Here is an 18,094-nt window from a genome sequence, read left to right as displayed (position 1 = left end):
AATTCCACTTATCTGTCTGTCTGCACATGGAACACATAAACCAGTGAACCGCTCATTTGATCAGCTTCACACTTGGCAAGTGTATTGTAAATTCCCGGAGAAAGTGTGATGCAATTTGGACACGTAATATGTTAAGTTATAACACAAATTTAATAAACAGGCTACCAGCGCTCTGTATCTCACGTTGGGGGCGGTCAACAACTGGGTCAAACCTAAAAATGTCAAAAGAGCATCGTTTATCAAAACGATTGGTGCACGGTGAAATTAACCCAGCAGTTTGCCATTGCTGAAAATGATTGTGAATGTTGCTCACTCTCACAGGACTGAACACTCATGTTTTACGACATGAGTGATTTTACACTTTTAGAGTGAACAGAATAGGGTGAATATCCCCTATGAAATCATGCAGTTATAGATCAATATCGTTTATATTCCATTGCTTAACATCTAAACATTATCTGTGCAACATTCTATTCTAATAAAGTGAAGAAGAGCGAAGTTTAGCCAAGCTTCTACCAGTTCTACTGAGGTATACAATATAACAATATAGCATGAGTTCATATATTTTTCTTTCTAACCGTCTGTAAATGGAAGATATGGCCATGAACTAATTCATATTTAGGACTGTGAATTTTGTTTCAAATTCTGAAATGTGAAATATGAACATGACATAGTTTGTTTTCATCTTTATGAATGGAAAATTAAACATGCTCAACACTTTATCCAATATTGTCTTAGAGCATTCTGGGAAGCTCAACACATTTTCCCTCAACACACTATAATACTAATAGTGCAGGATTGTTGTACTTCGGGAGCACAAGTCCAGTTTAATAAAGTGAATGTAGTTTATACCTTTTTTATACTTGTTATAGGCAAAACAAGCAAATTAATCAACTCAACTAATACGTTGAATCAACTGGATAGTGAGGAATAAGAAAATAACACTAATGTAACATAAGCATTGGTATTACCTTTTACAATGTACTACGCCTGTTCAAAATATGCTTCCTTAAATTATATTTAATGTATTATACAATCATCTAATCATCTTCTAATTTCCACATCACTGCTATGTTATGATATTAATATATATATATATTCATACCCTACTCAAAAAATTAAGGGAACACTTAAATCACACAGCAGATCTTGATGAGCAAATTAGTCAAGTTGAAAATCTTTACTGATGTACATTGTATAATTTGTTGAGATCAAATTGATTCAACAACGGTCAATGGAAACCAAAATCATCAACCCATTGAGGGCTGGATTCAAAACCACAGTGAAAACCACAGTAAAAATGTTTAATCACAGGCTGATCCAACTTGCATGAATATCATCACAGCAACTCATAATGTGACTCAGTAGTGTGTATGGCCTCAACGTGCCTGTATGCACCCCCGACAAAGTCTGGACATGCTCCTGATGAGTCAGCGGATGGTGTCCTGGGGGATCTCCTCCCAGACCTGGATCAGGGCGTCAGTGAGCTGCTGGACAGTCTGTGGCAGTACTTGGCGGTGTTGATACACTGATACATAACGTCCCATAGGTGCTCAATTGGATTTAGGTCAGGGGAACGAGAGGGCCAGTCAATGGCATCAAGGTCTTGGTCATGTGGGATCTGCCTACACACTCTGGGCACACTACAGAGGGCAGATGTGGCTGGGGGGTACAGTGATCGTCCTTTAATCAGAAGGTCAGCGGTTTGATCCCAGTCTTCCCCATGCATGCCAAAGTGTCCTCAAAGCTGCACCTCATAGAAATAAGTGCTGCCCATAGATGAACTGTATGAATGTGTGTGTGAATGGGTGAGGGCAATACACTCTGTAGAGCTTTGAGTGGTCATCAAGACTAGAAAAGCTTGGGCCCACTGCACCAGCATAAGGTCTCACAATCGCTCTTAGGATTTGATCCTGGTACCTAACAGCACTCAGGTAGAGTTGGCTATGACATGGAGGTCTGTGTGACCCTCCAATGATATGCCTCCCCAGACCATCACTGACCCACTGCCAAACCGGTCAAGCTGGATGATGTTACAGCCAACATAACGTTCACCACGGTGTCTCCAGACTCTTTCACACTTGTCAAATCTGCACAGTGTGATCTGGCTCTCATCTGTGAAGAGAACAGGGAGGACATTGGGCCCTCATGCTGCCCTCACTGAGTCTGTTTGTGACAGTTGGGCCAGAAACATGCACACCAGTAACCGGCTGAAGGTCATTTTGTAGAGCTCTGGCAGTGCTCCTCCTGTTCCTCTTCGCACAAAGGAGCCCTGTATTACCTGTTCAACCTGATTGGGCTGCAGGTACTGCCTCTTGCTACCAATAGTGACAAGGACACTAGCAGAACACAAAACTAGAGAAGAATCAGACAGGAAGCATAACTGTCTGTGGCCACCACATGTAAAACTGTTCCTTTTGTAGGGGTGTCTTGCTCTTGCTTCTCCACTGCACCTGCAGAGTTAAAGATAACCTTTATCCTAAACAATTGGGGCATCATAGCCTTTGCTCTATTTGATTTTTCCAATTACAGAATGGTAACTTTTTTCTTTTCTTTTTTAAATCAAACAAACAACCAAACTTGAGGCTGGAGTGGTACCGGCTGGGTGGGGCTGTGAGACCAGTGTGATCCCTTATGACTCATACGGGGGAAGAAGTACCAAACGAGACGTTTCCATAACATGTTTCGTGGTGGATGCTGAACATGGACTATGATTACAACAAGACTGCTTGATATTCAATATTTCTCTTCAGATACTCAACCTTACTGACAATAATCTGTCAATTAATTGACCTTCCATTATGCTACTAAGTCTTTATTTTAATCAATGCTGCAAATACCCTTATCTTTCTGATGTTCTCCTTTACACGTGGCATCTATTGCACTTCTGTCCGTCCTGGGAGAGGGATCCATCACATGTGGCTCCTTCTGAGGTTTCTACGTTCTTTTTATCCTGTTAAAAGTTTTTTTTTTCTTCCTAACTATTGTAAGGGCAGAGGATGTCCCACCTTGTTAAAGCCCTATGGGACAAATTGTGATTTGTGAGTGAAAAAGTCTATGTTAAATTTATAATAATCATATCTACAGAACTGAGACTTTGTTAGTGAAATCCTATCCACACTAATATGTTAGGATATTTTTGCAAAACCAACTTGTTCCTCAGCGTTTGGTCCTCTTATCCAAACACTTTCCAAAGTGCAGATTATTATATTCCTATTTTTATTAAACTCCAGTTTCTGCGTGTTCATATCATATAAAACGTAGCATTTTGAAAATAACATCACACTTACTCCACACACATGCCCACTGTTGCATGAAGCTCTACACTGGTTTCTTAATGTTTGGAAAACACTGCTTGTTCTAATTACAAGTTTGCAGCTAATGTTTGGATCATTGCACCTCATTAACAGCATTCACAGGCATCTGCCCTGTCCAAATTATTTGAACCATAGCCTTCTCTTCTGGTAAATGATGGATCATTGATATAGACTTTGTCACTCACCACCTACTGGCTGGACATGCTTGTTTGAAAGATCGTCACCTAACCTGGACAGAGATATTTTGTAAATGAAGGTTGCATTGTGAGCAAATCTTAAAATCCAGCAGAATCCAGACTGAATCAAGCTCATAAAAAATCTATTTTCATGAAACCGGGCACATGGAGGATTCCCGATACACAGAGCATGTAATCTTTCATTTCAGGTGTTAACCTGAATGGGTAGCTCACAACTTATCTAATCTTGGACGGATGGAGGCTGTCAGGCAGAGGGTCAAATCAGCCTCTCAATATGTCGGATGCATGTTAATGTGTATTTAAAGACATTTAAATTTGTGAAAAAAAATTGGTTAGAAAATAAATCTTTTTTTTTTTTTACATTAAAAAAATTCTAATCAACCAAACATTTCGCGACCCCCCTGCAGTACCTCCGCGGACCCCTTAGGGGTCACGGACCCCCTGTTGAAGACCTCTGGCCTATATGTTAGTAATGCCCAGGCCTTTGAAGTGTAAATCCAGTTTCCATGCCACTAACTCATCTTTTGAAAATGAACTGAGTGGGTGCATTCAGGTGTGTTTTTTAGTCATTTTTAAATGTGTAAATGTGTGTGTTGGTGGAAGAGATGAAGAGAATTCATGTTTCCCCTTCAGTCAGTCCTCCTCCAGCTAGAGATGGCTGCCTTGATAGACAGCAGAGGTTGCCAGGGAGAGGAAAGACCTCCTCATCACCTCCTCCATCGCTCACTTCTTCAAATTGGAGCTGTCAATCAGCTCTCCGCCACTGCACATCACACTCTCTCAGAAAGAAACAACCGTGGGAGAAAACACGTCCCCAACACGCCACTGAAACCTGTTCGAAAAACGGACTAAATGCAGGAAGCAATGAAAAGATGCAATGTGGGGTTTCTCAATGAAATGAAAGCAGTAGGGGTTGTCTCTTTTTATTGGATAAATCGCTCTGTCCTTCAGAAAGTTTCAACAGATTCTGCAGGTTTAAAACCAAATTCAGTGCAGCCGCATGATAATGGCAGCGCTTTCATTCCCAATTAATTTTGTTGTAGATCTTTTTGATACAGTTTTAAGGGGTACTTGGAACTTGGTTAGCTGGTTATGGTCAATGGTTTATAGCTGGAAACAAACAACACATGGAAACATCTGTAAATGCAAACACTGCTATCTCACAAGATGTTATACCCACAAACATTTTCACACTAGGGATCCAAATGCATTGAAGCAGTAATCAAATATCGACGGTTGTTGAAATGAATTAGTTTCATCTTCCTTGTGCTCACTAAAGTCCAAGTCCTTAAGTACAGTACGTGGGTATAATTTATAACAGTAGATACCGTCCAACACTGATAATACATAAAAGAAAAGTTTTACCTCTGCCAAGAGGTGATATTTTCATCATCAACTGTTTGTGTGTTAGTTAGCTGTATTACCCATAAACTACTGAACCGATTTCAATGAAAGTTTCTGGCAGGGTGGGACGTGGCTAAATAAAGAACCTAATAAAGATATAATAATGAGAATTCTTCAATAAAATGTTTAAAACAGACACTGGGCACTGGAACTAACTATCAAATGCAGCAACAGAGCAAAACACCAAATTAGAGCTCTCTTGTGAGAAGTGTAAAAAAAGATTTTGGTTCATAATAAAAACGTAGCTGGACAAATTCCAATATTACACAGTCTAAAGAATGAATGGGCAACACTCTTTTGACATAGTGTCATTGGACGTACATCTTGGCGGAGGAATGCTCGTTCAGTTTGCCCGTTTAGTTGAAATGTAAGATGTTTTTTCAAAAGGTTTTGCATTTCTTTGGGTGATTAATATTTTGAAAAGTGATCATAAAAAAGCGTTTTTGTTATACTGAACCAAAAACTTTAACAAAACTTTTTAATGAACAGTAAATTAACATTTCACTTTACTTCTAATCAATCAATAAATAAAATTGTATTTTTGTAGGAAAACATCATCAAGATTAAAGTTTTTAGCAGCATTGATGAGGGTAAACATTTTGAAGGATAACTTCAATACGATATGTCAAGCAGTCCTGCTGCAATCATAGTCCATGGTCAGCAGCCAGCAAGATCATGATCCACCATCCAGATCAGATGCCACATTTTCAACTGCATGGGCTCTGAGTATTAAGATCTCTGCCAAGGCTGACTTCCTATCACGTCACATATAATTTGACTTGCCACCGTTTCATAATTAACCAAAATATTATTTTACACTTCTCATAGTAACATAAGAGATCTCTAACTTGGTATTTTGCTCTGTAGCGGCATGTTATTTGCTGTGTGCCACGTATACGCTAGTGCAGGCCAGGGGTAGGCAACCTTTACTATTGATAGAGCCATTCTGCCCCCTCTTCCCCCAAATTAAATCTGCCTGGAGCCGCAAAACATATTTGATAACACAGCTTATAAAGTTATATATATATATATATATATATATATATATATTTACACAATATATATAAAATCTATAGTTTGTTGCATTTATTATATGATAGAACGACATTAAAAAAATCTGTTGACAATTTATTGCTATTTTTACCTGTTACAACCAAGGAAAACACCAAAATCTTATGAAGAGGAGAACTAAATACATTGGTATGTGAAGGCCTACTTTGAAATAAATGAAACACAGAACTATGCTTTTTCACTCTTCTCCAGCTACTTTTCAGCAAATGCTATGTGCTTGCTCTGGAAATGTCTTTCGACATTACATTTTTTGTTGATTGCTAATTCCTCGCCACATATCAAGCATACAGGTAAGCCAGCAGCGTTGGGCAGCGATAGCAAATTAATCTGTCCACACATAATTAATCTCTCTATTTCTGGGGGTCAGAAACTATACCACCAGCAGGGAAATGCGCCAGGCCGGGGACATAATAGGATGTGACGCATATTTAGGTTGACGAAATATTTTTTTAAAAAGTGAGAGCAGGTCAAACTGGAGGCAAACCAACTGCAGCTTCTGCTCTGATAAAGAAGCTGCAGCGCTGATCTCTGAGCAGCTTTGACCAGAGAAACTGTGTTTTCACTGTTTCCACTGTTAAGAAGCAGCCGGTAAGTCACTGACCGGCTGCTTCACGTGAATGAGCTCTGATCTCACTGTGTGTGACTCTCTGAGCGAGTGAAAAATATGCACAACACTGTACAGGGAGCCACTGCAAAGGGGCTGAAGAGCTGCATGCAGCTCCAGAGCCGCGGGTTGCCAACCCCTGCTCTTGTGGCATGGATTGCAATTCTCTCTCTCATTTTAGAACTTCTGTTTGACTGTCATTCGGAATCTGTTGTGCGTGACAGTGATATTCATGTGCTCGCATGTGCATCCCCTCATCCCCTCACCAATGCTCATGAAAATCTGTCCAGTATTGTTTTGTTATAGATATATGGGTTTTCCCAATGTCTTTATTCAAGAGCGTGGTTTGATAGGGCGTATTGATTTGACAATCAGATTTTGTTATGCTCTCACATACCCTGCTTGTGCTTGGATCTGCTGATTTGCAACCACTCTGTCAAAATTCCCCAACCACGCAGTGCGCCTCAAACCAGCTGATCACAAAAAAAAAAAAAAAAAAAAAAAAATTCCCCAACCAATAGAATGCCAGTTACTGTGATGACAAATGAAATTGCCCCAGTGATCTTCCTTGGCCCACCATGTTTTTTTTTACATGGTTTATTTAGGATTTCTAACTCTGTGGGGCTTTTCCCTCACATGGTTAATATAGTCATTAGTCATTAATGGGGCTTTTGGGGACCCTGGGCAGTTGCTTACTTTGTCATCCAGCTATGGCCACAGAGCTCCATGCTTGTTTAAAATCTATTTAAAACACATCACAAACAAATGGATGACATTTTCTTTAATCATCATGAACAAATACATACACTGTATGGTTTATTTGAACTCTCACCGGCCTTCTGCCGCAATTTCGCAGGAAAGGACAAAATGTTGATTAATCCACCACTAAAACAGACCCCCAAAAAAGTTACAAAATCTTCAGTCTTCAGAATTGGATAAAGTAGGGACATCAGAAAGTGTTGGAGAGCTGGACTTTTAAAATAAAAACAAAGTTACAACAGGCTTATCTGTAAAAAGGATATAAATTACAAAAGTGTGGAGACTTGGTATTAATGCCTAAGAGAAAAGAAGTGAAGAAAATGTCCATTATAAAAGCTAAAAAACTTCAACTTATTTATTATAAAACTTTTAATTTTTTTGTATAAATAACTTCACTGGCTCAACCACAAACCAAACTGCTCTTCACTCTGTTACAAACATAAAGATTAAATCTGTTCAGGACATAAACTTAGCCCCACTTCATTACAGTGATAAAACAGTCAAGATACAAACAAGCACAAATGGCAGAGCCTCAGGCAGAGGCGCATTAAAAAGGTTTGTCTACACTCTGTTTGTGTGTGAGTGAGTGTGTGTGTGTGTGTCCTTGGCAAAATAATTGGGACTCACAACATTATTGCAATAATGGTGACAATTGCACAATGGTGCAATAATATTTTGCCAAGGACACACACATACACACACACAAATCACTTAACCTTACATTTTGGGAAGAAACAAATGTGTTTAATGAATTACAGATCGATAACATAATTTTTGTAACATTTTTAAGGGGAAAACAAGAAAAAAGGAACTTAAATAATAAGTCTACTGTAAAAGTAAAGTTCAAAGTAAAGAAAAATAAAGGAAAATAGCAACATTGTGAGTCTGTTCTTTCTGTATTTTTTCACCCAGGTTTAGAATCAAAGTGAAATGCTTTGGCCCACAACCTGAACACTGGGCAGAGTGTGGTCATCAAATGCTACATATACATAGAGTGCAATGTGCAAAACCTTGGTTCTTTTCAACACTAATTAAAGTGCAAAAATGTTGGCATGTTAACGTTATCCCGATGAAAGAAAGATATCATGATAAACTTATTGTGAGAGTTTTTTAGTGATGTGCAGTAAAATCATATATCGTCCCATTCCTATTGTGTGTCTGTGCGTTTCCAACTTACATGTGTGTTTTTTGCAGGGTATTCGACTACCAGCGTGTCCCATCCTCTGTCCCAGTGGATCCCAGTCCCATCAAGAGGCCCCGACCTTCCTCCTCATCTTCCTCTTCCTCCTCCACAGCAGCTCTGAGGATGAGGAGAAACAGAGAATCCAGCGGGTCCAACAAAACACTCAGCCCTGCCTCCAGCATCAAAGCCAAATGTAAGAGATGCTTTATTCACACGCTCCACTTGTTCAGGGTCAGGGTCGCTGCAGTGTTCAGCACCAACACATACAGCTCACATCTTTCTGACATATGGAAACATTTGGTGTGACACACATTTTTGGTGGAAAGTAAGATTAATTTTAAACTACTTTGAGGTACAGTACTTGTATTTGTCTTTAGTCATTCTATTTAAGATACCTAATTTTAAAGACAAATATTGCATGTTTTTCTCGCAATTCACTAGTTATGTTGCGGTTTCATACTATAGCATATTTCAAACTAATAAATGATGATGTAATATTAAAGATTATGCTGCAGAGCAATATATAATGTAGCAACATAAGTTATCCCTACACAACAATGCCAGGGTGAGGAGAAACTTTCCTATCATTGTGTATAAATAAAAAGCCTTCGAGGACCATCATAAATTATCGAACACATATATCACACTAAGCTCTCTGATGCGATTGCTTGAATTGTTTTTTTCTTATTGCGAGTAATCTGATGTCAGATGGCAGTGATGATGATGATGATGTCTCAAACAAATCCTCCAACCAGAGAGAAAAACTGGAAATGTCTTGCAGTGTCTTTACAGTTTATCTTCAATATATCATGCTATATATGCTTTAAGGGGCGTTGTGGCCAAGGGGGTAGAGCGGGGGTTCTCCAACATGAAATGTTTGCCGGCTCAAACCCTACTCTTCCCCATCTGCATGCCGAAGTGTCCTTGGCAAGATACTGAACCCCTAAGTGGCCCCTCATAAATGTTGAGTGTACTAAAAATGTAAGTCGCTTTGGACAAAAGCGTCAGCTAAATGACATGTAATGTAATGTAATATCATTAATCTGGTCTGCTACGGTTCTCTGTAACTGTGTCAATTGACACTTCGGAGCCATTTAAATTTTTCTGGTTCAAGCAGGGCCACAGCATCAACAATACTCATTCATAAGCGCTGCATCTGAATGAGGTATTAAGTGCCAAATGTTGCCCGGAGGCCAGACAATCCCCAACCCCTGCATTGACGTATTCATAGAATCCAATAATACACTATCCCTGTGCATTTTTTTCTGAAACCACAGCCATAACCATCCACTATGACTGCAGGAAAACATTAATTACACCCAATAGAAAGCACCCCCTTGTTTGTTCAAAAGCCTTAAAATGAAATGATTACTTTTTACCACATTCTTGATTTTCCGGTTCTCTCCTCAAAGTGAAGTATTATAAACAAGTCTGAATTAATCTCAACTTTTAGCCACATCTTGTCAAGTGATCACCACGACAGATGGAGTGCATTCTTCTGTCAATTACAATATTTTGCACTTTCCTGATAATTGAATGGTTCATATCAAAACTTCACACCGAAGATTTATATTTTTGGGTTATGTTTTTGTATTTTAATTAACCTTGTCCAGTGGCTTTAAACTTCAAACCTGTACAAGAGACTGGGATCCTGTGTTCACATTAATAAACACTTGCGACTCTAATATTATATTGTCCTTTTTAAAATCTTAAATCTGCTAACCTGAAGCACTCCAGGATGTTTCCTTTTTAAAATCCCTGTTCATGTAATCTGCTGCCTGTGTAGTGGCTCGTCTCACTGGTAGGGCCCCAGGGTACTGGAGAGAAGGCGGATGGGGTGGGGCACCAGATGCTTTCTTCATTAAACGCTTCTCTACCGCCAGGCTCTCCACCTGGCTATAATCCAGTTCAGCCTATCAGCGCTCGCAATCAGACAGAGTTAATAGTGCATAGCAAATAAGAATTGTTTATACTAGTTTATTACAAGCCTTAATAGTTTTTACTGCACCCCATCACAAGGAAATTAGATTGCCTTTGCTAGCTTCTGAGGTCGAAAAGCTTTCAGTGGTGATGTAGTTTTCAGGGTCGTTTGGTGAGCTGTTGGTGCACTGGTGATCCATTAGAGAGCACAGCGAGCGTGAAGGCTCCTGCAGTTGAAAGAGGTAGGTGTGCAATGCTGAGAGTTGTTGATGGTGCAGGGCTACAGGCTTGATGAGTGCAGGGGTCACTGGATGACATTGGCATGTTCCATGTTGTTTTGTGGTATTATGGTCCCAACTATGACAGACATGTAGACACAACTGTATGTGGTTGTTGAGGGCTTCCACCAGATGTTGAACCTCCTGCCGGTATTTTCTCTCATTTAGCCTCTTTAGAGCATTACTGGGGTGCAATGCTGCTGGGGGGGAGATAAGGTCTGCCTCTCAGTTGGTGTTACAGTTCTTTCAAAAAGGGACAGTTTGCTGGCCAATCAGCATGATCCACACTAAACTGACCAAATTTTCGTGAATGACTTGATTTTGTCATGTTGAAACAGAAAAGGGACAAACTGCTGAAAATGGAAGAACATGATTTTCTAAGGGGCCACAAATAATGTTGTTTCTATATTGTCTATATTAATTCACCAAATACACAGAATATATTCCCTTCTCTTTCTGTCTCCCTACAGTGAAGATGACAGAGCTTCTGGCCATAAAGAGGGAGTTGACAGTGATCAAGGTTCAGATCGACAGCCTGTTGGACCGTGTGGACAAAATGGACAGACAGAGGAAGGACTGCTCAGGTACAGACTGAACGTGATGAATTATTATTATTATTTATCCTCTCTTCCAACTCGCTGTTGCACTGGATTCAGTTTTGTTTGTTAGTGTCACTGCTGTTGTTTTTTCAGGACAGTTCTTAGGGTTCCCCATCAACAAAGAGTGGGTTTGTATAAACTTGAGTGGGCAGTGGTGGCTCGTGGGCTAGGCGGATGGTCTTGAGAGAGCACTTTTAAAAAAGAGCTCAAAGTTCAGGTCATTAACATTAAAATGAAAACGTTTTCATTCATAGTTCACAATTTTGAATTTTGAATTTTGAACTTAGTTCACAGTTCCAAATATGAACCGGTTCACATTCATTTCTTCTGTTTTTAAAAATAAGCTACTCCTCAAGAAAATGTTTTTCAACAGATCCTTCTCCTACCCATCTATCCCCAGCCACCCCTTGCAATAAAGTCAGCTTAACCAATGTCTCTGTTACTGAGAAGTTTCCATTTATTTTTCAGTTCCAGGGTGACATTATTACAGCAAAAGAGGTATTGCTCCCATTCACGCTCAACAGTTGGAAACTGATCCGATATCGCCCAGCCCTACATGATATTATTTCTTACAGTATATAATATTAATGCTTTACACTCCAATAAAATTACAATCCTTCTTTATGGTCATCTTAATTATCTCTGTATTATCTACAGGGCTCGTCAACAGATGGGTTTATAACGTTTTGCATGGGGCCTGTTATCTTTAGTTTCACAATTGGATTTCTAAACCCACAATAATGTATAGCTTCAAGATACTAGCATGTTAGCTGGACCATTTGATGTGGGTCATATGCTCCTGGTATATGGCACAGTTTTGTTTTTCCTTAAACGATAGCACATTCAAAAATGAAAATCTACTCACCACTATGCCGATGCAGGTGTTGGGTGAAGTGTTTGAATCCACTAAACACTCCTGGAGTTTCAAGGTTAAACAGCTTTGCAGCCAAATCTAATACAATTGAATTAAATGCTGACCAATTCTTCAAACATAAAAAAACAAACAGCGTCATTGGGTGTTCTGTTCTCAAAAGTTCTTGCGAGACGAGATCAGCAAGTATTTTAGGTTTTTCAACTAAAACTAAGAAGCTGGTTTAGATTGTTTTTGTGAGGAATCAAGGAAGGAGAAAAATTGCTTTGAGTTTCAAGTGGATTATCAGTCAATATTAAATATGTTAAAATTTGTGCGGTGCACCAATGAAAACTTGACAGTGGTAGCAACAGTAAGTATGTTGGCTGAGCAAAAGCTGCATTAAACATATATGACCCCGCCATATATACTGTTAACAGGAATTCTCTTCTGGACAGAATACTTGTGCAAAGCTGGGGTTCAAACTAGGTAACCTTATCCTGCTCTGTCGTGGTCTGTAAACATTGTGAAAGTAGATGAAAAATAAGTTTTTGTTTGTTGTGCCGAGCATGAAAAGGCATTTCAATCAATTTGAGCATAATAGCATAACACAGATATTGCTGACACATTTGATTCTTAAATCAAATGTGGAACAGGGAGCAATTCAATATTTCATTTTCTTATATCACGTCACACCACAGACATTTTTAATTAACCTATCTGTCATTATGAAGCATGTCCATCAAACCTGAGGTGACGAGTACCTCGGGTGTGCTGGACATGCTTCAGTTTTATTAAAAAGAACAATATCTAATTCATACATTAGTCTGATCAAGGTTTAATCCAGCCAGAGACCAACTGAACTTTAAATTAAAGAGTATTATTGCAAATTATCTGCTCGGGAGTCAGTATCTGTACCATCAGATGTGATCCTCTATCGTAGTGCATCTGTGACTAATGGTTCAATGACAAAACTGCCGCCAGTGGAGCGTGGATTATGACAGGGAAGTAAACACCGATAAACAACGGCCTCATAACCTTTCATAAGCTTCCCTTCCCGCTCAGGAGTTATCTTGTTGTCAGTCAACTGTGTGTGTGTGTTCGTGTATTTCACTCTGGTAAAAAAAAATAGGGGAATTATCCAAAATGGCATTTTCATGATTTTATGTCATTCAGATCAATTCCCTCTAAGACTAAAAGTATAAAGCTACTTTAAAGTTCAGTGACAGCCTAGTGACAGGTAAATGGACTCAGCAGCGTCACAAGTTCTATCTGAAACCCAGTAGATATTGGTTTGTTAATTTGGAGACCAAAAGAAGTGTCGATGAGGATGATGACGACACTAAATACCAAGATGTCCTTCTAATCATCATGTCACAATCATAGACTGTATATAAAAAGGTCACAATGAACTGAGTTTAACCTCAACCAGTTAATAATAACAATTGCAAATTTTATTTCTACAGCACCTTTAAAAAGACAGTTACAAAGTGCATTGCAACATAAAAATAAAGAATTGAAGGCAAACAACAGGAAGCCATTTAAAGCAGTTTAAGAATTACACATTAGACAACATTAGGGCAGCAATATATAATAATTAAGAACATTATAGATGGAAAAAGAGTCAAATGAAAAGAAACAAAATTATCAAAATAGTCAATAAGATTAGAGCTGGGATAAAAACCGGTAAACTAAAGGTTAAGTAGTTTTTTTTTTTTTATTACCAGTTTGAAGAAATACTGTGTGTCCAAGAAAGCATTTGACTAAATGGAAATGCTGCTGAGTGTGTGTATTCGGATGGACTGAAACCTTTTTATTTATTTAGAGTAGTGCATCACCATCCGTTCTTTTCATGGTAAAGTCAAAACCCCTGCAGAGCTAACCACACTGAGGCTTTCTTTCTCAGTCAAGGTCTGCAGGATATGGTCCTCACAATGGTGCTAATCCTGCTGTTTGTATCTGTGTTTGTCAGAGTGTCCTCGGAGCAGGGAGCCCAGTGTGTCAGGCTCTCCTCACCAGGGTTCAGTCAGCAGTCTAGAGAGAGAAAGTCCTGAACCAGGAGAGGCCAGCGAGGACGACCAGCTGCACTACCACCACTACTACCCCCACAGGGTAAATACATACCACTACTACCCCCACACAGTAAATACATACCACTACTACTACCCCCACAGCGTAAGTATATTCCTCCGACCACCCTCCAACCAGAAGGTCGGCGGCTCGATCCCAGTCTTCCCCATCTGCATGCCGAAGTGTCCTTGGGCAAGATGCTGAACCCTGAGTTGCCCCTCATAGATGCACTGTGAATAGGTGAATGGCAAACTGTACTGTGAAGAGCTTTGAGTGGTCATCAAGACTAGAAAAGCTCTATATAAATACAAAACCATTTACCACAACCATACTACCCCCACAGGGTAAACATATCACTACTGCCCTCACAGGGTAAATACATACAACTACTACCTCCACATGGTAAATACATACCACTACTACCCCCACAGGGTTGGTATATACCACAACTATACCCCCACAGGATAATACACAGTACATACCACTGCTACCCCGACAGGGTAAAAATATACCTTAAGTCAAATACTACCCAAACGTCTACAACTACTAGTACATGCAGTATTTTTCCACACAGATTTTCCAATAGTTACCATCAATTACACCCCCACAGGGTAAATTATTACCCCAATTACTGGCTTGTGGCCGTCAGCATTGCTGTAGAAGCTGATGTAAGTCTGCACTCTAGTGGAGAGTCAATTACTTACACCAGCTTCTTGTAGCTCAACAAAATCAGGAAATGCTGCTGTTAGTTGTGTTTGTATGTTTTAACTGCAGGGCACAACTGTGTGGGACATTTTTATTTATATTATTAATTCATTTGCTGAGTATTTTCTCAATAAAATAATGTAGATATTTATCAATATACAAAATGTCAAAGAAAAGTGTAAAATGCCTGTCACAGTTTTTTAAAGTCCAATGCGTCTGTATCTACTGACCAACAGTCAATTATGTACTAGCAGCATGCCTACCTTTGTTGAATCCAGACAGGATTAGTAGTTCCAATGAAATCCTTTAGCCTTGGGTAGAGCTTCAAAAAATATATTGCGATGGACTGTGTGATGTTTAGTTCAGATTTAGTAGAAAGAACAAGGACAAGTGAAGATTACTGTAGTTAATGACAAAGTACAATTTGAGGAGATTCTATTTATCTGTCTGATACCATCCCTTCTCCTGTCTTTACAGTAACAGCCTGTTTCACACATCTCCACACACCCACTGTCCCAAAGACAATATGTGTAATCTGTAGTGGCTGAAGATGTGATTACTGTTGCCTTGTAGATCTTTTTATTCAGCACCTCGCTGGAATGACCAGCCTTGTGGAGCACGGTGTGTTCAGTCTTTCTGTTTCTTTACAACGAAACTTAATGATATAGAATTAGCCTGCAGGCTTCCTACCTGCCTGACAGAGCGAGGCTGCCTCATTATTCTGAGCAGACGCAGAGAAAAGACCATCCCTCTGACAGGAGTGTGTGTGAATAAAGAGTGTGTTTGCAATTACCATTGTTTGTGTTTGTGTGTGTGCGTGTGCATGCGTGTGTGTGTGTGTGTGTACAAATTATAATTTTTTTAAAGGAGAAACAACTATGTGTGGGTAATCAGCAATATCTTTGTGAAGATAAGGCTGTGGTGATGATGATGATGTTGATGATGTTGACGATGTTGATGATGTTGATGATGATGTGAATGATGGTGATGTTGATAGTGATGAAGTCTTGCTAAATGTGTTGTACCTGACCTAGTGTCTTGTTAAGAGGGTCTTCCTATGTGTTTTCAGATAAAGCAGCATCAGTCTGATCTGGAGGACGACCTGTGATACTGCAGCTCAGGTAGGAATTCTCAAACTGGGACACCGAGAACAAAGGGTGCTGGTTTTAGATGTTTGAATGCATTAAATACATGTGTTAATTTGCTTCTGTTTTGTATATTCACATTATGTTTTCTTAAGGTGCAGCGCATTGAGCTCTCACAGCGATCTCCTGACTTTTTGACTTGTGCTACTAGCAGCTTCACTCATTGAATGAAATAGATCAACATCTTCTGCATGGATTGCCACAACTTTTTCGTGCCCAATGGCTTTGGAGATAGTCTGATTTATCCCATGCCTCCATGAGATTGACATTTGGCTGTATGTGAGAGGCTTTTGTCTGGAGGTTCTCCATCCAGCACCCGAGTTTTTCAGGATGAAAAAGTGGAATCATACACATAGAAGACACAGGCAAAGTTGTCTAGAAAGCTATGGCTGATAAGAACTGGCACAGGGATGTGTCAGAGAAGAACATGTGATCTACATAGTCAAATGTAAATGTTACAACCTGCCTCTGTCTGCTGCACCAGCCCTCTGATTTCTGTGCTGAGAAAGTGTCTGAGCGGAGAATCTCCCGCTGCGTTGCTGGTGTTCACAGCGTATGTGTCTTTAAATCATGAAATGGTGAACTGAACTGTGGCTTGTAGCACCTTTGAAGTCGAAAAAGCTGTTGTTAAGCTTTACCAATAGTATTGTTAAGAGCAATTTACACTCAATTCGAGTCGAGTGCAATTTGTCAATTAAGCATTCAAGGCTACAATGACAACACATCTCCTTTCCCATTGAGATTCACATCCTAATAAGCCAAGAGAAGCAAGATAAACTATGTTGTTTAAGCTTAGCTCAAATGTTGAGTGTTGTCCTGCAGATCTATAGACGTTTTCTCACTCACTCTTCTTTTGTTTGCTCTCCAGAAACTGACGCTTGAATTGATAACAGCTGGGATAAAAATGCTACGAGGAGGCGCTGGCGTTATCAACTTCAGATCGACCCCACTCCACATCTGAATAAGTCACAATCATTGATTCCTTCTTAGTTCTCGTCTCCATTCCACAGTACAAACAAAATCCCACGTGTACCTGATCTGATGCTCCATGCTAACATATCGACACATGTGACGCAGTAACTAAATGTATATGTTCCCTGTAAAGCACCATAGAGGATGTCCTACCTTTCAGGCAGCCATTAAGTCAACTACAGTATTGGCAGTTATTTTATTTCCCCCTTGCATATTGATGCGATCAAAGATGATCCAGCATCTTAAAATGTTTACCTTCCCAAAAGTATCGAATTCATGAGCTATGTTTGCCAGAATTTCAGTTGTCACACATGCACCTGATTATAAAATCTGCTACAGCAACCCATTGAGGCCAAAAGTATGTACTATACAGTACACACATAGACTATACGATGTTTACAGTATGACCAAAAAAACAACAGAAAATATTCAATCCAATTGGTCTTGTTTATTCCTCTAAACAGTTGCTGCCCATGTTGTGCTCCATTCAGACCTATGTCAATAAAGTAAGTGTGGCAGCAGCTGGCAGCTCCTAATCACAGTTTATTTTCATCAGACCTGTGGTTATTATGTGTAACCAGCTGTGTACAGGAGTGCTTTACCGTTCTGGTATTAAGGCTCAGTGAGCACGCTTTTACAAATCCACTCAGGAAATCAGTCATTTCCAATAAAGATAACTTTACCACATCATTTTTGGCAACCAATATATTGCTCTATCCCCCTGTCAAATGATGATGTACTGACTGCACTGACAACTTAAGCCTGTGTACATACACATACATATTCTAATCTCAAAACACTATTATCCTTTGTTGAGTTGCTTCTAGGGTTGAAAAATTCCGGGAATATTCAAAGTTGGAAACTTTCCATGGGAATTAACGGGAATATAAACATTTGTTTTGTCATAGGCTGATTTGAGCCCTGAGGAAACTTTGGGCACTTGACTATATGCTTCTGGATCTGTGTCATTCTTAACATAGGTCTTTGCATCGTATTTGCAAATGTACACCGCCTTTCCTT

At 39.5% G+C, this 18,094-nt stretch overlaps 1 protein-coding gene across 4 annotated transcripts in view; it reads left to right on the top strand.

The window, feature by feature from the left end:
• The window catches only part of LOC128444340 (RNA-binding Raly-like protein), a 58,582-nt gene extending 40,818 nt beyond the window's left edge, over positions 1–17,764 (top strand). For all 4 annotated transcript variants that reach the window (XM_053426758.1, XM_053426760.1, XM_053426761.1 and 1 more), the window contains 5 exons: positions 8,547–8,728; positions 11,204–11,317; positions 14,155–14,294; positions 16,027–16,078; positions 16,971–17,764. In XM_053426758.1, the coding sequence (XP_053282733.1) occupies positions 8,547–8,728; positions 11,204–11,317; positions 14,155–14,294; positions 16,027–16,065 (475 nt within the window). In that variant the 3' untranslated portion in view covers positions 16,066–16,078; positions 16,971–17,764. The remainder of the gene's footprint in view (positions 1–8,546; positions 8,729–11,203; positions 11,318–14,154; positions 14,295–16,026; positions 16,079–16,970) is intronic.
• The last annotated feature ends 330 nt before the right edge of the window (positions 17,765–18,094 follow it).

Source organism: Pleuronectes platessa, chromosome 7, assembly GCF_947347685.1.
Source record: "Pleuronectes platessa chromosome 7, fPlePla1.1, whole genome shotgun sequence".
Lineage (NCBI taxonomy): Eukaryota > Metazoa > Chordata > Actinopteri > Pleuronectiformes > Pleuronectidae > Pleuronectes > Pleuronectes platessa.
Note: the sequence above shows the minus strand (reverse complement) of the source record. Positions and strands in the feature narration are given on the sequence as shown.